This window comes from Pectinophora gossypiella, chromosome 12, assembly GCF_024362695.1.
Source record: "Pectinophora gossypiella chromosome 12, ilPecGoss1.1, whole genome shotgun sequence".
NCBI classification, from domain to species: Eukaryota; Metazoa; Arthropoda; class Insecta; order Lepidoptera; family Gelechiidae; genus Pectinophora; species Pectinophora gossypiella.
The window spans coordinates 11,335,801-11,356,770 of NC_065415.1; the positions used below are offsets into that span (position 1 = coordinate 11,335,801).

General features: G+C 38.3%; 1 protein-coding gene across 2 annotated transcripts; it reads left to right on the plus strand.

The window, feature by feature from the left end:
* Positions 1 to 250: 250 nt before the first annotated feature.
* On the plus strand, positions 251 to 20,775 carry LOC126371199 (exportin-4-like). 2 transcript variants are annotated; one of them, XM_050016447.1, is made up of 15 exons: positions 251 to 477; positions 4,334 to 4,612; positions 4,782 to 5,603; positions 5,910 to 6,076; positions 7,223 to 7,390; positions 7,919 to 8,025; positions 8,818 to 8,974; positions 11,695 to 11,854; positions 12,885 to 13,105; positions 14,065 to 14,195; positions 14,681 to 14,832; positions 15,942 to 16,111; positions 16,543 to 16,642; positions 16,816 to 17,007; positions 17,832 to 20,775. In XM_050016447.1, the coding sequence occupies exons 1-15, from the start codon at positions 427 to 429 to the stop codon at positions 18,303 to 18,305; spliced, it is 3,351 nt and encodes a 1,116-aa protein (XP_049872404.1). In that variant the 5' UTR covers positions 251 to 426; the 3' UTR covers positions 18,306 to 20,775. The 2 variants fall into 2 exon arrangements, with proteins under 2 accessions (XP_049872404.1, XP_049872405.1); XM_050016448.1 differs by having other exon boundaries at positions 12,885 to 13,054.
* Positions 20,776 to 20,970: the final 195 nt, after the last annotated feature.

The following is a 20,970-nucleotide window of genomic DNA, read 5'->3' on the forward strand; positions in this document are numbered from 1 at the left end:
TTTTATTTGGAAATATGTTTCCAGAGTTAATGGGATTCGATATATCGAATCCGTTATCGTATCCGTTTATCGAATTAGTTGAACTTTAAATCAAAATAACATTTTTTTAATGCAACTTATTAAGCAAGGGAAAAACCACTTTAGTTTTCAGCACTAAAGTAAAAATTATTATGTTTAGAAATTTAGTGTTGCCCTAGTCAATACTCAACACACAAAATCATCTGTTATTTTTTAATCTGTGCCAATTTGGTTGTCATCGTGATGGGCGACGTAAAATTTCTGAAAATTTCAGAATAATTTTGACTGCTTTTTCAATATTTAAGTGACTTCCTGAAAAGCTTAATTGATGTTACGACAAAGAAACTGTACATGCGTGATTTCTAATTCATCTTTTTTCCGTAATTTACGCTGAAATTTGCGGAGACAATGGATAACTCGGCCATACAAACATTGGAGGCAGCTGCCCAAATGCTAATGGTAAGACAAAAGCTCGATGCAATTTCATAATTAGATCAGTGTTGCCGACAGTAATTTGCTAAAATCCCCAAACGCATTGTCGAAATTCCCCACGTTTGGGGAAAGAAAAATGATAATTCCCCACATATTCCCCACAGAAATAAAACAACCAAAAATGTAGGTAAAGTCGGTCTCTGTGAGAATGCATTTCTGACGTATGTCAGATATCACTAGTGTCACATTCACTGTAAACTTCTTTTTAATATCTATATTTTCTAATTATATTTTTCGTTACGTTGAAGAGCAAATACCATCGGCAAATACAAATACATGCATCCAAAGTTACATTGTTTATTGAATCAACCAGTCAGAAATGCATTTTCTCGGCGGCCGTTCTTTTAAGTTTATTTTTTATTTATTAAAACATGACAAAAATTAAAAAAAAAACTACACATTTTTTTCGCGCCAAACTTTTTTGTGCAACATTTTAGAACTCGGATTAAATTTTAAACTGCCCCCTTCTCTCTTTATTCCCTCTCGAGTAGCCATCAAAGCTACCACTGTGTCGGTATTAAGTTTGTTTCTATTTTCTGTCTTTAGATTTTTTTTTAGAGGGCACTATGGAGATTTCATGTATAGAAACAGAGAAACATATTGTTGTGGCCGTATACAGACCCCCATACAGTGCTAACTTCACAGTTTTTGAATCAGTGATGGAAAATGTACTGAAGGTCATATCCAAAAGTAATAAATCCATTATAGTGTGTGGAGATTTTAACGTTGATTTATATGAAGTAGATTCAATTACAACTAGATTTCTAAGTTTGTTTACATCTTTTAACCTTGTTAATATATTTATGGAGCCAACTAGAATTACAGAAACAACTGCCTCATGTTTAGATAACATTTTTTGCAATTGTGATTTCCAAGATAACAGTATCCTTAACTGTTTTAAGTCTGATCACAGTGGGCAGTTGGTTAGTTTTCCAGTACTTAAAAATGTGCAAAAAATTAAATTTAGTACTCGACCCATCACTGATAATCGGATAGAGAAATATCGAAATAGTCTTATTAGTAACTTACCTTGTCCAAACTTTGATACAGACAATCCTGACGATTTTTACAGGGATTTCTTCACTATTATCCATAAAGAATTTGAAAATAATTTTCCTCAAAAGGTAGTTATCAACAGTCAATCATTCAAGTTCAGTGACTGGGCTACCGTAGGCATTCGCAAAAGTAGAAATACTCTTTATTCTTTATATGAGGAAAAAACGTATACACACGCTGATAGTTTCAAAAGCTACGTCAAAAATTATTCTAAAATATTTCGAAGAGTGTGTTATACAGCCAAACAGATGCATATTAGTAGTAAAATAAAGACCGCGGATAATAAAATAAAGGCAGTTTGGCAAGTAATAAATAGTGAAACAAAGGCTTCTAAACCGCGTGAATTAGAATACAATATAGAATCGGGCACTGGGTTAGTAAAACAAGATAAAGATGTAGCTGAAGTTTTTGATAAATTCTTCACGAACATCCCTGTAAAAACTACAGAATCTCTCAGGTCCTCTCCTGTTCAAGCTGATATATTATTAAAAAGTAATGTTACTGCTTGCACTGAATTATTTGATTTTAAACGCGTTAATCCGAGTAGTATTGTTAAAGTATTCAAACAGCTGAAACTTAAAACCTCGAAAGATTTATGGGGATTGTCTGTCAAATTGATGAGCTCTGTTATTGATATCTTAGCACCATATCTAGCTTACATTTTTAATATGAGTGTTGAAAATGGCACTTTTCCAAATTTAATGAAAATCAGTAAAGTTATACCTCTTTTTAAATCGGGCACAAAATCAGACCCCACGAATTATAGACCGGTTTCTATTCTACCAGTACTTAGTAAAATTTTCGAGAAAATTGTTCTCGACCAACTGCTATGTCATTTTAATTTAAATAACTTACTCCACAGCCAGCAGTTTGGTTTTACTAAGGGTCGGTCTACAACAGACGCGAGTGTGACATTTGTTCGACACATTTTCGATGCTTGGGAGAAGTCGCAAAATGCCGTAGGAGTATTCTGTGACTTGTCTAAGGCGTTCGACTGCGTGGATCACGAGACCTTGCTTTTGAAATTGAGGCACTATGGACTAAATAATGGAGCTCTCAGTTTGTTAAATTCATATCTAGGTGGTAGGATACAAAAGGTACAAATCAATAGTACAACTTCTTCGGGCTCTCATGTTCAAATGGGAGTTCCTCAAGGATCCATTTTGGGTCCGTTTCTTTTTTTAGTGTACATAAATGATTTACCTTATGTAGTACAGAACCAAGCTGACATTGTGCTGTTCGCGGATGACACTTCTCTTATATTTAAAATCGACAGAAAGTTAGAGGAATTTGACGAAGCAAACAGCGCTGTGTCGCAGGTTCTAAGTTGGTTTACAGTAAATAACCTAGTTCTAAATGCTAAGAAAACGAAGTGTATTAAACTTGTTCTACCAAACGTAAAGAAAGTAAATAATAACATTCAAATTAACGACGAGAAACTAGATTTTGTTGAACACACAGTTTTCTTAGGAATTACTGTAGATTCAAAACTTCAATGGGGCCCACATATTGTATCACTAGCGGGCAAGCTAAGTTCAGCAGCATATGCCGTCAGAAGGATCCGACAACTCACAGATGTACCCACTGCTAGACTTGTCTACTTCAGCTACTTCCACAGCATAATGTCTTACGGTATTTTGCTGTGGGGTCGAGCCGCTGATGTAGAAACTATTTTCATCATTCAAAAAAGAGCAGTTCGCGCTATTTATAAGCTGCGTTGTCGGGACTCTTTGAGGGAGCTGTTTAAAGAAATAAATATACTGACGGTCGCAAGTCAATATATATATGAAAACATTATGTATGTACGTAAAAACTTATCTCTCCTTCCGAGAAACTGTGAAAGGCATACTTACAATACAAGAAATAAACGTAAAATTGCTATTCAAAATTCTAGATTAAGTAAATTAAATTCATCTTTTTTGGGGTTATGTATACGTTTTTACAATAAAATACCAGATAATATTTTAAATTTGTCAGAAAATTAATTTAAAGCTCACGTGAAGCTTACTTTATGTAAAAAAGCTTATTATAAGATTAATGACTACCTAAATGATAAAAATGTCTGGTATTGAATGTGTTCCTCTAGTTATTAAATAACTTGTAATGTATATCCTCATTGGTTTTTAAAAGATGTGTTGCTGTTGCAGTTTCTTGTCATTTCTTCTCCTCAGCCATAACACCTTGCGAAATGACGTAAATTCAAAAATGTTACATTGACCTTCAACAAGTTTATCCATGATAATTACGTTGAATAAATGATTCTGATTTCTGATTTAAAACACTAAACTTGCGCTCTACAGATGCGTTAGAGAACGGTAATACAAGCAGTAGACTTATTACGTATTTTAATTTTTTAATTTAAATACTTTGCTCCAGTAAATATCGGCAGTATCATTCACGTTCAAGTCGAATTCTGAGAAGTTCAACTTACGGAATAAAAGGCTATCAGGGAAATCAATCAAGACTAGCAGAAATTTGATGTTAAATATCGCGTATTTGTGTTCATACTTAAAATCCCCGCATTTTCCCCGAATTGAAGCTCTCCCCACACATTCCCCAATCAGCTTTGCTTTCCCCGCAGTTTGGGGAATTCCCCACAGATCGGCAACACTGAATTAGATACATGTAATTTTGTCACATAAGGACGAAAAGATTTGAAAGTTTTTCTATGCGTATTTAGGTCAGCTTTTTGATTGGCAGTGTTTTATCTATCTCTGCTGCCAGGCATTGTGTATTTTGATATATGTAGTAACATTTATCTTCACAGGCACCACCGAATTTGGTGTCATCAGAGCAGCGGCATCAAGCAGAAAGTGTGTTCCTTCAATTTAGGACCACAAAGAACCCATATGCTTTATGTAGAGAAATTTTAGAAAAGTCTTCGTCAGACTATGTACTATTTGAAGCAGCTGGGTTGCTGAAGTCAGCTCTCATTAGGGAATGGAGCTTGCTCTCAGAGAGTGATGTTTCATCTTTGAGGGAATATCTACTGAATTATCTTTTGAGAAAGGATACAGCACCATTCTTGCGAGAGAAGCTTTTGCAGGTAAATAATACTTTACAATACATTCACTAACTGGATGTACTATAAGATTGTCTTATAAGTGGTTGAAAGTTGATGTTCAACTCCATAGCCACTGTAGCTTACTATTACTAACATTTAAAAATTTCTAATCATCTCTTAAAAAGTATTTGAATATTTGTGTTATTTTCAGACAATTGCAATTATTATTAAGAGAGGCAGTGTAGATGATGGAGGGAGAGAGAGAAAGGCTTTACTGACAGAGTTAGAGAAGATAATTCTCAGTTCCACAATCAATCAGCAGAAGTTGGCTTGCTCACTTATATTGGCTATCATGCAGGAGTATGCTATAACTGTGAAGTCAGCTGATGTGGGGATGATCTGGGAAGTACATTTCCGATTGAAGAAGTCTTTTGAAGCTTTAGATTTGAAGAGGATATTTAGGTTTACGGTTGGAGTACTAGAACAAATTGTCCGATCAGGCCACCGTCCAGAAGGAGAACAGGCAGCTTTGACCAAACAACTACTGACTATTGTTGAGACTGTACTATGCTGGAGCCGCGTATCTCCTCTTCTATCCAAACGGTTGATTGGTGCATTTGAGGCTATTTTCGAAAGTGACACACCAGCTTTACGTCTGAGTCTTAATTGGAGAGACACAATGATGCAACCGGAACTGATAGCTTTATTTTTTGAGATCCACATGTACGTCCGGTCTAATCCTGAATTAGCTAACCCATCTCTCACTTGTCTGGTGCAACTGGCCAGTTTATGCGGTGTAGTGCTGTTTGGTAACCTAAAACAACAGTATTTAGAGAATTATGTAAATAGTTTCTTGAATATGATGGCTTACATTCAGCCAGTAGAACGGGAAATGTTGGGTATTTCTGATATTTACCGAAAATTGGTACAGTTTTTCTCGCCTGCTATGGTAGCTAGTACACCACCGGCGTTTTTGGAAAATCTGACTAGATTAACTTGTCATTGTATTAGAGGTGCAGTTATAGAGGAAGGGGTATGTATAACTTATTTATTATTTGTAAAGTTTACAGTTATAATCAGTGATTGAATATCCAAACTGAATAACTTTATAAAATATGAAGTATGGTAACAAAAGTATGGAAGTGACATCTTAAAACTAAAAAGAATATCCAATCACTGCTTATGATTTACAAAATCTTGTTTGAAGTTAGATTTGCATTTATTACTATGTTAATTCAATATTTATACACTTATGACATTACAATTCAAACACTTATTTTCCATATAACATAATTTATTTTTGTCAAACATTTTCACTCATAAAAACAGTATTTTGTAGGTAAATGATGACACAGTATGGCGTGAATCTCTAAATAAGTTCTTGCACACTTGGAGCTCCTTGGTGCATGACTCAGATGGATATTCAAATGAAACACTAATGAATCCTTGTATAGAAGTCTTCAATACCTACCTACAGTGCAGACTAGCGCCGCCAGACGGGACAAGGTTTGTATTTTTTTTTATTATCATCAGCTTTGAAAAACGGGGATCACCGGTTTGATTGCCGGTACCGGACTTGCACAGTTGGCGCGATTATAGATTGCTCACCATCTAAGAAAATAATAATAGTCCTACATAGTCCCTGACACCAGGGTTGATGAGGTTGGTACTCCACCTCACTACCCACACTATAGAAGAAGAAGATAGTCCTACATGCCGTGTTCGGCTACAGCAACTTCTACTACCTTAAATATGCTAGTTTCCCACTACTTTTTACTAAACGTCAAAACACGAAATTTCTATGGAATTTGTACGAAAAAGCACATTGTGACGTCATAGAAATCGTGATAAAATGTCGGGCTTATTATTACGTTTTTCTTGACTAAAATTCCTAAATAAGTCAAATTAAAAAAATTAAAATTAAATTAAATTCTTTATTCAAGTTACTAGGACTCATAATTTGTTAATAACAAAACTTATATACTAGGTTAGTAGAACAAGGAAATATAATTAAATACGGCAGAGTTGAGCCGCGACTCACCGCCTTGCCACACCCCCAGCAATAGCATAGCAGCGAGACATGTACACACAGTCCAACCTGCTAGCCAACATCGCCAGGACGCTGCTGCTGCTGTCAAAAAGAAAAAAAAAATGTTTTCGTTAGTTTTAGATCTGTCTTTATTTAGTAATCAGAAGTTCATAATTTGTTTTGAACCTAGTGCACGACCCATTTAGATTTTGATAGTCTCTTAAGGTGCATCTTTCCGCGCCGCACGCACGACCCGCATTTCGCCGCAAAATTCGATGACATCGGCGCGTGCGGCACGTCTAGGTGCGCATTTACCTTTATACGGCTGTTGCGTCGATCTTAGCCGTAAACGTGCGCGAACATTCTCACCATCTATCATGTTGGTTGGGGGAAAAGCTCGGTGAAGCATGAGTACTTAGTTCATCTTGCAATGGATGTACTTCTGACTTCCTCTATTGGGAATATAGTTGTACTACTACTTGTACTACTACTTGTACTACTACTTGTACTACTACTTGTTGTACTACTTGTGTATTGTGACAAGGTTCCATCGCAATATTAACTTGCGGGGCTTATAAGCTTATGTAAAGTAGAACAGGTTCTAAATGTGTTCACTCCAACAGAGGCACAGAGAGCAACGACGGATGCGGCGACGATATAAAGGACGACATAGAGGAAGACGAGCGGAAGCAGCATGCCAACGTGCTGCTGACCATCGGCGCCATCGCTAGGAAGGCGCCTGCGCACTGCTCGCATGTCCTCTTCACATTGCTTCAGGATAGGAGCAAGAGGTATTATGTTATGATTATTTATGTTAGTGGGCACTTAAAGTCCATCTTCATTGTTTATCTATAGTGTGTGGAAAACCTGTTGGTGGAAAATTTTCCGACAGAAAATTTCACTTATCCCCATAAGTTTCCGTTACGATGTCACTAACACCCTGTATAAAAGCGAAAGGTCTCACTCATCACGAAAACTTAGAAACTACAAGTGTTAAGAGTATCAAATTTTGAATAGGGGTTCCTTTTAAGACGCGGGTGCTCACTAAGACAGGATTTTGCGAAATTCGACCCCTAAGGGTTAAAATGGGATGATAAAGTTTGTATGAAATTTCTATGGTTTTAATAGTTGGGTTTCACGTGAATGAAGTCGCGGGTAACAGCTATTATATGTATAAAATAAATCTTTATTTTCTCTTCACAAAGGTAACACAAATTATGTAATCTTAACTAGGGTAATGTCCTTTACCTTATTTATTATGGGCCTGACTTCATGTGTGTATGAATTCTTTGTTTCTTTACATCGTGATGTCATTGCAGGTTGGAGGGTCAGCTACAACTGATGCATATGGGCAAGCTGCCGATGAGCGGCGGGGAACAATTAGTCAGGTTATTCGAAGATTTGCACTGGATTCTCATGATTACCGGTTAGTTTCATTCTTCTTCTCTCGTATGTAGTCTGTTGCCTATCGATATAATATAAAAAAAGAAAAACAATATTATCGATAGCTTCAATACTCTTCGGACGAGATTCCTCAGCGCTCCCCATTTGTCCAGCCAAGTCACGTCAAAAAAATATCCTGGCGAGTTTGTTTACTCTGTTCTTCTATCGTGTGGATTTTTGAGCCGCCGAAGGCCCCTGACATGGCTCATGTAACGACTACGTACTTACATCAGTAACTACTTATTGCCCAAACGATAGAAGAAGAAAATTGCTGAAAATGAAATGATGGCTTCTTCTCTCGTGTGGGTTGTGAGGTCGAGTACCAACCTCAGCAACCCTGGTGTCAGGGTTTACTATTGAGCCGCCAAGAGGGCCCCCTGACATGACTCATGTTAAGACTACTTACTTACATCAGTAAGTAGCCAACGGAACCAACGGCTTAACGTGCGTTCCGAAGCACGGATCATCTTACATTCGGACAATCAGGTGATTGCTAAAATTGGTGAAATTGCTGCATGAGTAATAAGGCCGCTTGTTTTTCTGTATATGTTGTCCTTATCTTTATATTTTGTGTCCATTGTGCTCAATAAAGTGTTTTATCTATCTAAGAAGAGCGTAAACAAACTCGTCAGAATATTTTTTTTTAGGATTTCAGGTTAATTTTCTTTTTAGGACTTACTCATGTAAATACGTGGTTACTTCGTTTGCTGTGAAAAGTGTTTACAATTATGTCTTTATGTTTATGTAAGTTTATGAGACGCATTTTTCTCCCCAGGTCATTTCCTAGCAATCGACTGCGTGGAAGGCGAGCTGGTTATGATTCCACCAGAGATAATGCACTACAGTCTAGTGGAGAATGCGAATGTAGACGCCTCACTCCGGTACCTGGTCGGGGAGAGTACTAGTACTGAAAACGTTGACCCTGTACTCAAGTAAGATGTTCTTCTTCTGTTATTCTTTTATATTCGTTTATATTAATGGCACACCCCGCTTTATAAAAACAACCTCGTTTTACACAGACAGCACACATTGACGTTATCGTACACGCGCATCTGTGTGTGTGACGTTTAACGCCAAACAATTGAAGACTAAACTATGTCCGAGGGGGGGTAGGGAAACCTAGCTCAGACGCTGGTAGGGAGCGGAGAGTTGCCGTTCTATACGTAGTATTATTCCTATTTTATGGTTATATGTCGATGACCAACCAACCCTGGGGTCAGGGTTATTATTGAACTTTAACGTATTATCTAGCAGTTCAGGTAAACCTACCTATAAATATATTTGTGTTGTGCCAAGAGAAAATTCGTACGAATAAACAACATAATATATTCTTTTGAGAATTAATGAATGAATAAATAATTTATTGCGCAGACAAGCACAAAACAGGTAAAAGGAAAACTAAAAACTGAAGTGAGCAAAAGCGGTAGGGAGTTGTCTTTTCTAACATGATGAACCTCGCTATTTTTTTAAATTGATGATTACTTGTCACCATATGGTTCGTCATATCCATCTCAGGACTTCGTATTAAATGGCGGATGCAAGGGTTCTTCTATTATTTGTGGCTCTGTTCACCCCATTGGGGATCACTGGTGTGAATTTATGTCTGTATATATTTAGCTTGTTTCTATTTCGGTATCAGCCCTTATACTTAAATTGTTGCCATAACGAATTCTCGCAAAAATACGTAGACGTTGTTCGCCAGGGTTATTAATTTACATACTCGATTGACTGAATAAAATTTTAATATTGTAATATTTAAGTACATACCTATGTAATGTTGTACGTTTGATTGGGTTAAATTGTACCTAAGAACTGTATTTTTTTTCTTTTTTATAATGTACCTATTACATCTTTTTTTGTACTGTACAATTGCAATAAATCTCTTTTGATTTTGATATATCAGCCCAGTACGGAACTCTTTATATCGACGTTTATCTCGTATAATATACGTATATAACATTCGCTGCGTCTATTGTTCGAAGCCGATATTTCATCGTTTATCTTTCACCTATTATAAATACACAATCGGGCAGTTACAATACAGCCTAGACAGAATTTTACAATTGTATAGTGCACAAAAATAAACTCCCAAAATATTCCAGTCTCATAAGTAATTCATGACTTTTTTATAAATATGTATTGAAAGAGAATAAAGGCGTAATATTTTGGACGTGTTTTTGCATAATAATAACACACTTCATTGACTTCTATTGAAAACCTCAATTCGAATTGTAAGAATGTTATCAGTATAATTTACATTAATATGTTTAGCATAGCTTTTGTATTATAATTTTGTGTCATAAGTTTGAATTTCGAACCCCATTGGGGTCGGGAAGCTAATTAATCATAACTTTTTTTGTTTTGGTTTTCCCCGAAGGGTAAGGCAAAAGGAACTATGCCCATACAGCCATGTCTTACGTATTTTTTTCTTGATGATTAATGAAATGATAAAAGGTGATGATGATGAAACCTAAGCCCCCACCCTCGAAGTAGACTCCTACTCCGAACCCCAAACGAATTAACTCAAAAGTCCGCATAAACTTTCAAGTTATGAAGCGGCTTTTTGGCACGAAGCGAAAATAGGCAGATACACTTTATTTATTGAATACTCCGATATAATAACACTCGCGAATGTCTTCCGACTAACTTAATGCGATCATTAACCATAAAACACCACTTCGTATTAATTATTTAGATTATTCAATGAAGAAAGCAACTGTCCCGTTCCCGTTTCCCGCCAAAAAGCCCTTGGAGTCGGGAAGCTAATTAATAATCATAACTTTTCTTTTGTTCCGAAGGGTAAGGCAAAGGGAACTATGCCCATACAGATGGCTGTAAGACATGGGTCTTACGTATTTTTTTCTTGATGATTAATGAAATGATGAAAGGTGATGATGATGAAACCTAAGCCCCCATCCTCGGAGTAGACTCCTACTCCGAACCCCAAACGAATTAACTCAAAAGTCCGCATAAACTATCGAGTTATGAAGCGGCTTCTTGGCACGAAGCGAAAATAGGCAGATACACTTTATTTATTGAATACTCCGATATAATAACACTGTCGCGATGTCTTCTGACTAACTTAATGCGATCATTAACCACAAAACACCACTCCGTATTAATTATTTAGATTATTCAATGAAGAAAGCAACTGTCCCGTTACCGTTCCCGCCAAAAAGCCCTAATCATAACTTGTCTTTTAGAAAGCTCAGTAAGGTGTGGGTACTTAGTTTATCTTGTGATGGATGTACATCTAACTACCCTCCCTATAGTCGTGAGTTTATGTTATGTTTAATGCGCGGTACGAATTAGATCTGTCAAAGTACAGAAGCCAGTGTTGTAGTATAGTGATGTATCAGTCGAGATTAGGCCGATCGATTCTTTTCTAACACTAACGTAATTTTTTCAAACAACAACCCCCATAAGCACTTTCTGACTAACAGAGTAGTAGCAGCGTGGAACGGGCTGCCGCAGGACTTGGTCTCCGCATCTACAGGCAACACCTTGAAAAACAAATTGGACAATTACCATAAAACAGAAAGAAAAACACAACTACTGAATAGTCGAATACAGGCACTTATCAGTGAAAAAAATATATAAAAAACTGTCTGCCTGAGTTGATAATAATAATAATGATTTTACGATGTTCCAGGTTGATAGGTGAAATCCTCCGTATAAGCGCGTGGGAGTGCGCCGCGCTGGAGGCGGGTCTGGGCACCGTGTTCAGCCCAGAACTGTCGGCCACGATATCCTGGCTGCTCAAGATATGGGCCAACTCCTACTTGATGCCTCCCCCGCTTATGTATTCTGAGGTATGTTTGTTTAAAGTTTATTTTTACGTCATGCGTGATAGATAGGTATTATGACTAAAAAGTTTTATTAGCTACTGGTGATGACTTTCTTTCTAATTTCTAAACAATGGTTAATTTTCCTTAGCGACATGATCGTACTTCTTTTTTTTTTCTTCGTGGTTCCATCTGATTACGCCACGCGCGGTTATTGAGAGGATTCCGGGATAGGGCATGTTTTTATAACCTACTTTGTATGTACCCGTACGCTACAAATGTAAGTGCGACACGGCCCAGTTTTACGTCAAGCTTCTGTCCTTTTCTGTCACTCAGAACCGTCATTTGCTAGAGTAAGATGAATAGTGGAAGTGCGACCGTACTCCGTCCGCTTCGTCGGTTCTGCCGCGTGCTGTCGCAATCTTGCTCTAGCAAACGACGGTTCTGAGTGACAGAGAAGGAAGCATTGGAAAGTGAGACGTGGTGCGGCCAGATGCATTTCAACCCTTATACAAACTTTAGCTACCCGCCCCGAAACTACGATCGACGTATTACACGATCATGATGACTGGATTACTCTAACCTTAGAGGCCAATCAACTCGCAACAACGAACACTTCAGGACCCCGATACCGACCCCACCGGTGTGTTCGACGATTTCCCTCATTCAGCGCTTATCGTTATGGGCTCACTACGGTCGATTAATTCTTTCAAATATAATCCTCTCAGCCCTGAACAGAGGTTCGCGCCCAACTGGCTACCTTCAGGCGAGTGTCTTAATTATTTTGCCGGGTGAGAGCCCTCAGCTCTCCCTATTTATCCGGTGAAGTAGTTAATGCAATCTAAGGCAAACCTACAACAAGTCACGTCAGAGATTACAATTATGACTAATCATTCATAAGAGCTATGCTCTTGTAGGTGGAGGTCTTTCCAGATTTGTCGATCATGTACAACTTCCATGACCTTGTACTACAAGACACGTCAAACAAGAAACAGCCCCGAAACTCTCTTAACGGCGTGTTGGTGTGATGTTGATTGCATGTTTGTGATGTGGGCAGATGTCCCCGATCCTGGAGTGCGCGTTCGGGCGCGGGTCGCGCGGCGTGTCGTGGGTGGTGTCCCGGCTGGGCGCCCGCGCCGGCTGCTGCCTGCGGCACCTGGCCGCGCAGCCCGTGGCGGCCACGCAGGCGCTGCACCTGCTCACCACGCTCGCTCACTCGCAGCACAAGTGCGTCTCCCATACTCCCACTGTTCAACTCTGTCACGGTTACTGCCTCGGGTGCGCGCATGTTCTTGCTTTGCTTATTATTGTATTACTATCTCATCCAGTCTAGACCGTTTAAAATGCAACCTTAGCCGGAGTTTTTTATCTTTCTTTACAACCGGCTCTTAGGAATAACAATACATGGTGTAGTGCTGTAGTATTGATATTTTATAAAGTGATGGTTTGATCATTAAACGTTGTAAACTATGAGGCTGGCATAACCACCAAGAGTGGCTCAAGCCTCGATAAAAAAATAAATATAACCGGATGAAAGGTCTTGACGGTTCAAGAATCAATATTTCAATGATTCTTAACAACATTACCTATGAAACCATAACATCAAATCCATAATGTTTTAAAGAAGTGATGGATTTAACACATTGATCTTTGAAAGTAAATTGATCAAACCGAATCTACTCCAATGCTGTTTTACCAAGGTTCGGAGCAACAACCTCCAAAGTTGAAGGCAAGCATTCTGACCTCAGATATATTCTGACCAGAGTAGACAATTTTTATCTTCGATACAACTGAGCTTTTCCGGGTTTGTTCGCTAATCTCGCCAGAAATAATGCACGAATTAAGATTCCATTTTGCAGCTTTTACACATTAGGAGCTTATTCAACATCTGCAATAAAAATCATCACGAAACAGGGAAAACAGCTAGTGTAACTAAATTCTGTGTATACAGGTGTTAGAGACAACGTAACGAATGCCGAGGGTGGTGAATCAGACCATGATTCTGAGTTAATATCAAGTGGAATTTCCTGTTGGGAAATTCATGAAAATTTTAGTGTTTTTTTTAATTATTATTATTTGTTAACTGTTGTGCTCGTCTTTTAAATAAATAAATAAATAAATAAATTATTTTCAATTCCATACTTTTGGAAATTCCACTTGATATCAACCCAGTATCATAGTCTGACTCATCCCTTAAAGTTTTCGTTACGATGGCGCTAACACCCTGTATATTACAGGGAGAATCCTTTAGCAACGTGCGAAGAGTTCCTGGCGCTGGTGGCGTGGGAAGCGACGGGGAGTAACCTGCCGGGCGAGCTGCGCAAGGAACTGCACAGGGCCTTCGCTATCGCCGCCACGTACGCTGAAGGTACACTCTAACGAATGAAGGAATGAATTGACACTTTATTGACTTCACATTTACAAGGGAAACAAATTGTCATATATTTAAGGCTTTTCAGTAAAATTAAAGATATTATAACGACAAACTCTCTCTCTCTCTATTTAAGAGCTGCGCTCTTGTCGGTGGAGTAACCCTCTATAGCCATTCCTTTCATCTTCCCGCCAAAACCTTCACCTCCCGATACGACACGACTTGCACCTTCTCTTTTATTTGTTTCATAAATGTTATCCTAGGTCTACCCCTTCCTCCCTTCCCTTCAATTTTTCCTTCTATAATGTTTGTTATAAATTAATCGTGTCGTATCAGGTGGCCAATCATATTTCCTCTCCGGTTCTCTATAGTCTTCAATATGGTTCTCTTTTCTTCAACTCTTTCCAGCACTTTTTCATTTGACAGCAATTTTTTAATTTTCACATCATCGAAGAACATTATCTAAGTTTTAATTTGAACAGGTGAAGCCCGCAACCGGCTGCTATCAAGCACAGTGGCGCTGCAAGAGAAGCTGCTGAACATTCTCAACATGGAGTCTGACACGGAGCCAGTACGCAACATGCTCGCCGACACACTCGACTGCTTCATCGGCGTCACTGAAGGCGTACATGAGGTAATACATACACGCAACGAATATCTTATCATACCTGGGGCCTTAGCGAAGTTGCAAACATAACGTAACATAACATCACGCTCATATCATATTATTATATTTATTTATTTTATTTATTAAAGGTCACCAACAGAGTCGACAACAAGTCTCTTACAGTAAAGATCTTCATAAAATGACATAGTAATTGTTACCCTAATTATAGGTGACAACGGCATGCAATGGACTTACAGCAAAGCTAAACTAGCCTAAATCCAATTGTACAAAAGAAAAGCAAAAAAAGCTAGAAAAAAAAATATCTAAAGAAAGCTAGGAAATAGCTAGAGGTGTATAGAATATACGATGCATATAGGGTATATAGGGTGTTAGTGAAATACCGACCCCGCCGGCGTGGTCGACGATTTCCCTCATTCAGCGCTTATCGCTATCGACCCACTAGGGTCGATTAATTCTTTCAAATATTTTTCCTCTCAGACGACGCCCTGAGCCGAGGTTCGCGCCCAACTGGGCACCCTCAGGCCTGTTGTCTTAAACGTTGTACCGGGTGAGAGCCTTCAGCGCTCCCCATTTGTCCGGCCAAGTAGTTAATGCCATCTGCGGCAAATCTACAATAAGTCACGTCAAAAAAAAAAAAAAAAGGTGTTAGTGAAAACATTATGCGACTATTCAGACCATGATTCTAAGTTGTCAGTTCCATACTTTTGCCACGGAAAATTCTACTTGATTAACTCAGAATCATGGTCTGAATCATCCCCCTCAGTATTCGTTACGATGTCACTAACACCCTATATACCTCAGATATACACCCAAACTGAGTCCAGAATTGTTTGAGTCCCACGTAACAGGGCGAGACTATTGCCATTAACCTTGAAGAAACAAATTCTGGAAGCCACGTGATACCAATTATCCGCCGTGATCGAGGTTTTGGGTATAGCATCCATATATTTTTTTTTACATTTTATACATAACTTGGAAAACCCTTGGATTTAATCAGCGTTACTTAAACTGATACAGAATCTCATGCTAACTCATCAGGATTAGCACAGGTGGCGTCGTGAACCGCGAAGATCGATTTATCGTCCGTAAATTTTGAGACCTTTGTTCCGTTTCAGGTTGGAACAATGGACGAACAGTTCATGATGTTAATGGGTGCCTTAGAGAAGATACCGGGAATCATATTCAAGTACCACAACTACCCCGGCGTGGTCCTGCCTTCTATCAACCTTCTCACCAAGAGTACCAAACGTATGCTCAACTCTGTACAACCACAAAATGTCACCAAGTATGTTTTATACTTTTATTTATTTAATAGTTTATTGTACAAAGAACATCATATTTAAAGACAATTTGACCACCACAAGCGACAGACAAACGGTTCAGCTTATTTGTAATACAGATCCATCTTTTATTTGTATTTTAACTACTGATTTAATTCACAATGTCCTAAACGGCAAAAGATGTTTAAATCAATCATTTATTTCGTAGAGAATAATTTTGTGTTCCAATTTTCATACATGTATCGCCTGTATCCTCGAAAGGGTAGCCAGAGGTGTATAGTATTTACAATTAACCCACCCCTTGCCAGCTATGTTTTACGCCATCTATCCAAAACATTAAGTATGCCCCAACGCAAAATACCCCCACGCAATACCAATACGCTATATGCCCGTGTTTTATACGAATACAATTTTGTTATTCGTTGAACCGTTCCAGGTTTCTGGAGATCTGCAACACGACATTCGAGGTCTACATGAGGTGGAACCAGGGGAAGATATCCAGCATCCCACAAGATGCCGAAGAAGAGGCTTACGAGGTCAGTTTTGTACCAACTTTTTAAAATAATACTTCTGTATAGTCTCTGGCGTATAAGTTAAACAAAAATGGCGGTCGTCCGCGCATGTAGCGGCTCTGATTGTTATGGTTACGTGCTGCCCCCGCGTCCCCCCTCGGTTTATTCTGTAATCTCTTGTATATTGGTGTCGACAGGACATCTGCGCGCTGATGGAGCTAATCTGCAGCATCTCGCGTTGCGGATCGGACCGCAGCGTGGACACGACGTGCGCTCGCGGCCTGCGCATGCTGCTCCCGCTCGTGACGCCGTCGCTGCTTACGCTGCCCACGCTGGCCGCGCACATGTACCGCATGATACGTGACCTGGACAACTTTGGCGCCGACCAGGTAACTTTACTGTACTATCACACCCCGGACACTCCATACAAAAACATATTTTTTACCGTGTGCTGCCTTACCGCGTAAGTGCGAGCGAGATAGACATTTCGTGCGCGCTCCTCCTTACTTCTCGCGCTCTGGCTTACAACCATTCGGACTGAAGTAAGACCCAGAGGGGGTGACGCAAATCTAGCTCGGCGTCCAATACGAATTTCTGTGGGGCGGAGTTACTGATATCTATGGTACTGGCTTTTTGGCGGGAAACGGGAACGGGACAGTTGCTTTCTTCATTGAATAATCTAAATAATTAATACGAAGTGGTGTTTTGTGGTTAATGATCGCATTAAGTTAGTCGGAAGACATTCGCAAGTGTTATTATATCGGAGTATACAATAAACAAACTGTATCTGCCTATTTTCGCTTCGTGGCAAGAAGCCGCTTCATAACTCGAAAGTTTATGCGGACTTTTGAGTTAATTCGTTTGGGGTTCGGAGTAGGAGTCTACTCCGAGGGTGGGGGCTTAGGTTTCATCATCATCACCTTTTCATCATTTCATTAATCATCAAGGAAAAAAATACGTAAGACATGGCTGTATGGGCATAGTTCCCTTTGCCTTACCCTTCAGGAAAACCAAAACAAAAAAATATCTATGGTACTACTCGGTTATACTTATAGATATTTTCCCTTCGCTGTTTGATTTTGAATAGAGAAAGACATCCTTACGAAAAGTGGCTTTCCACCCCTTTAAGGACCACATGAGTGAGTTTAAGTATACATGTGTACATAAGCGAACTTCTAAACATTGCGTGTCTCATATAAACTCTTATTTACAGATCACTAATCTACCGATAGAAGAATTCACTATGGTGATAGGCGCCCTTCGAGTCGGTCTAACGGCAGTATCGTGCGACGTGTCCACGCTATGTTGCGACACGATCGTAGGGATCGCCAACAAAGTCCGCAATCAAGGCGACGACAACCCCTACGCCATGGCACTGCTAACTCTAGCAGAGTTACTTCTAATGTTGATAATCAAGATGGAAATACCGCCGGACTCTATACCCGCCGCCGGAGCAGCTATTTACTCCCTGACTTGTGTGAAACCAGCGCTACTAGAGGGGCTAGCCAGACAGCTGATCGAAGCGTTCGCGGTCAACGACCCCGCGAACGTACCCCGCCTAGAAGAGGCATTCGGGATGCTAACCAATGGAGTCATATTCGACGGCGTTCGCCTACACAAAATCAGGTTCCAAGACAACTTCGACAAGTTCCTAGCGAGCGTTCACGGCTTCCTTATCATAAAATAAATCGTTTCAAAAAATATATTCCTGTGAAAATTATCGCTATAAAGGCTGTGGAATGACAGTCGCTGCTACAGATTGGGGCGTTAGTGCTTTAGGGTTGATTAGACCCAAGTGCGAGACTTTGGAGTTTCCCTCTATTTGGGAAACATATTTATTACGACTCTAAGGTCGAATTTAATGAGAACCGTACGGTGAGACTTTTTTATTCAGTTTATTGGAATTGATTGTATACTTTAATATCGTTGTAGGTATTATTCTTATTTCCCGCCTTGGGCTGTGAGATGTGAAACTGTTAAATCTTGTGTTTATCGAATATATTGTTGTCTGTTCTGTTTTAGGTGCCATGTCGAATTGCCGCGTAGTATTTTATTTTGTGTATGTTCCTTTTGAATAAGGCCTAACAACAGGGTGCTTTGGAATCCAATGACTGTGTAATCCTTATGATCTTCCTTAATTTTACAATTGGCGCAAAGTTTTGAATAATTATATCAAACGAAGGAGCGTAATTTAGTTCGTAATTCGCGGTGGTCCAGCTCTGAGCACTGGAAGTCAATATCATTCGCGTCGACGCAAAAATATCCTAACATATTGTGTGATTTTGCAAATATCTAGTTAGAACATACGTAGGCGCATGGTATAATAAAACCACGTATGCTCGAAAGTGACAGCTAACATTTCAAGGTTAGCAACGACTAATGTTTTTAATTTAATTTTCAAGTCAATTTTGAAGTTTTAGTAAAATATTTACTTACTGTTTTAATGTTTTTTATATACTTATGTATCAAGTGATAGTTTTTAAGTACGTTAGACAGTAATTCGCTTTATTTTCAATAATAACATGAATGTTGGAGACAGGTACCAATGTAATGGTAACACTCATTTAACACTTACGTTATCAAACGATTAGCAATGGCGGCTTTTCATACGAGCATACCTTGTTTTATTATACCACGCGTAAGTCTAAGTAAGCGAACTTATGTAAGCCACTACTAGTTGTGTGCAAAGTGCATGAATCTTTAAAAACTTAAGTTCTAACTGCATATTTGCAAAGACAAAAGAATCTATGATATGTTTGCGTTGACCCGTATGATACTGGTGCTAATTCCTGTAGACAGCATCTAATTTTATTGATGTTCCATAAATTTTATGCTTGTCAATTACCCGTCCCTTTCCTTTTCGACGGATAAGAAAATGACAGGTACAACTTAAAAGTAAAATTAGGAGGTGTCTACAGGAATCGGGGCCATTGCCTTCTCTGAGATCCACCCGTGTATTATCGTAGTTATATTTTCATCACGGTTGCCAGTAGTGTGTGTTCACAACGAAGAATACGGCAAACTTTTGTAATGTGGTTGTGAATGTGTAAAGTGCAGAAAAGGACTACTACTGTGGTATTTAATTATTAGAGGTTTAGACATAAAAGTACACTTTTAGTACTTATACAAGCTAGTTAGAGAAATTGTGATTTCTATTCTATGCTAAGCACTGTAAACTTGAGTTTACGTATTATAAGACGACATTAGCACTACGTATTTATTGCAGGTTTTTACTCCGTCTTAATAAATAAGTCTAAAGTATAGTCTTTTCATGAACTTGTCTCGTTTCTATTTGATCTTCGTAGCTTTTTCCAATTTGTCAATTATTTTACTGTCACAGTGCTTCACAATTTTGTAGTAGAAACTTGTAGCAATTTTGCCCTTTGATCCGATAAACCGTTAATAGGTAAGGGAGGAAATATTTTTTTATTAACTTTGTTCCCGAATTAATAATATGAACCATATTTTTTTAATGCCTCACACTCTATCCTAGTCTTCCCCTAACTTTCATAAATAAAAGTAGTATTTTATTAATTTAAATATGTTTCCTTACACACAAAAAACACTTTAGACGTAGTTAAGAAAGTCAGAAGACAAACTTGTTATTCCATAATAGACTCTAAACTTGACAACTTTAATGTTATTTCGAGTATATTATTTACAATTTACATTATGATGAATTATTCTGTTCAGTTGACCATGTTTTCTTGACAAATGACTTCAGATACAAAAATCATTTATTGTGTGATGCTTAAAGCTTGGCAACTTAATGTAGAATGTTGAGAATCATATTAAAAGTAACAGATTCAACGTAATAGGATGTGGAAATTCATTTAATGAATGTGGTACATTGTAGTTATGGTTTAGACTCGAATGGCATTTATTTTGACACATTTGGAAAGTGTTGAAGAGATATTATAAGTTAGAATGAGTTACTACATTACGGCATGGATGTGGCGTTTACACAACTGTATACTTACTTAAGTTACCAAGCTATAGTATTACAAATTATCAAAGTTTTCCAAGAGATACGTTTACTATCAAGTAATACTAGCTAGATCATTTGTAAATACTCAGAACGTATTTTATTACCTAAATGGTACACTATTCCTTTTCAAATTATTGTCTGTATCGATTAAATTGTACAAATTTTATAAGTTAGTGTTTTGTTTATTTCCCATATGAAAATTTGGTTTCCAAACACTCTTTAAATATTTATAATGCAGACTGATTGGATGGTTAAATACATTTTATTCAATTAAAGAATAACTACTTTACAATGATTGTGTATAAAGATGCTGACGGTTTTATTTTAAATCCCCCCGAAAATCAAAAATATGTAGATGAGACGG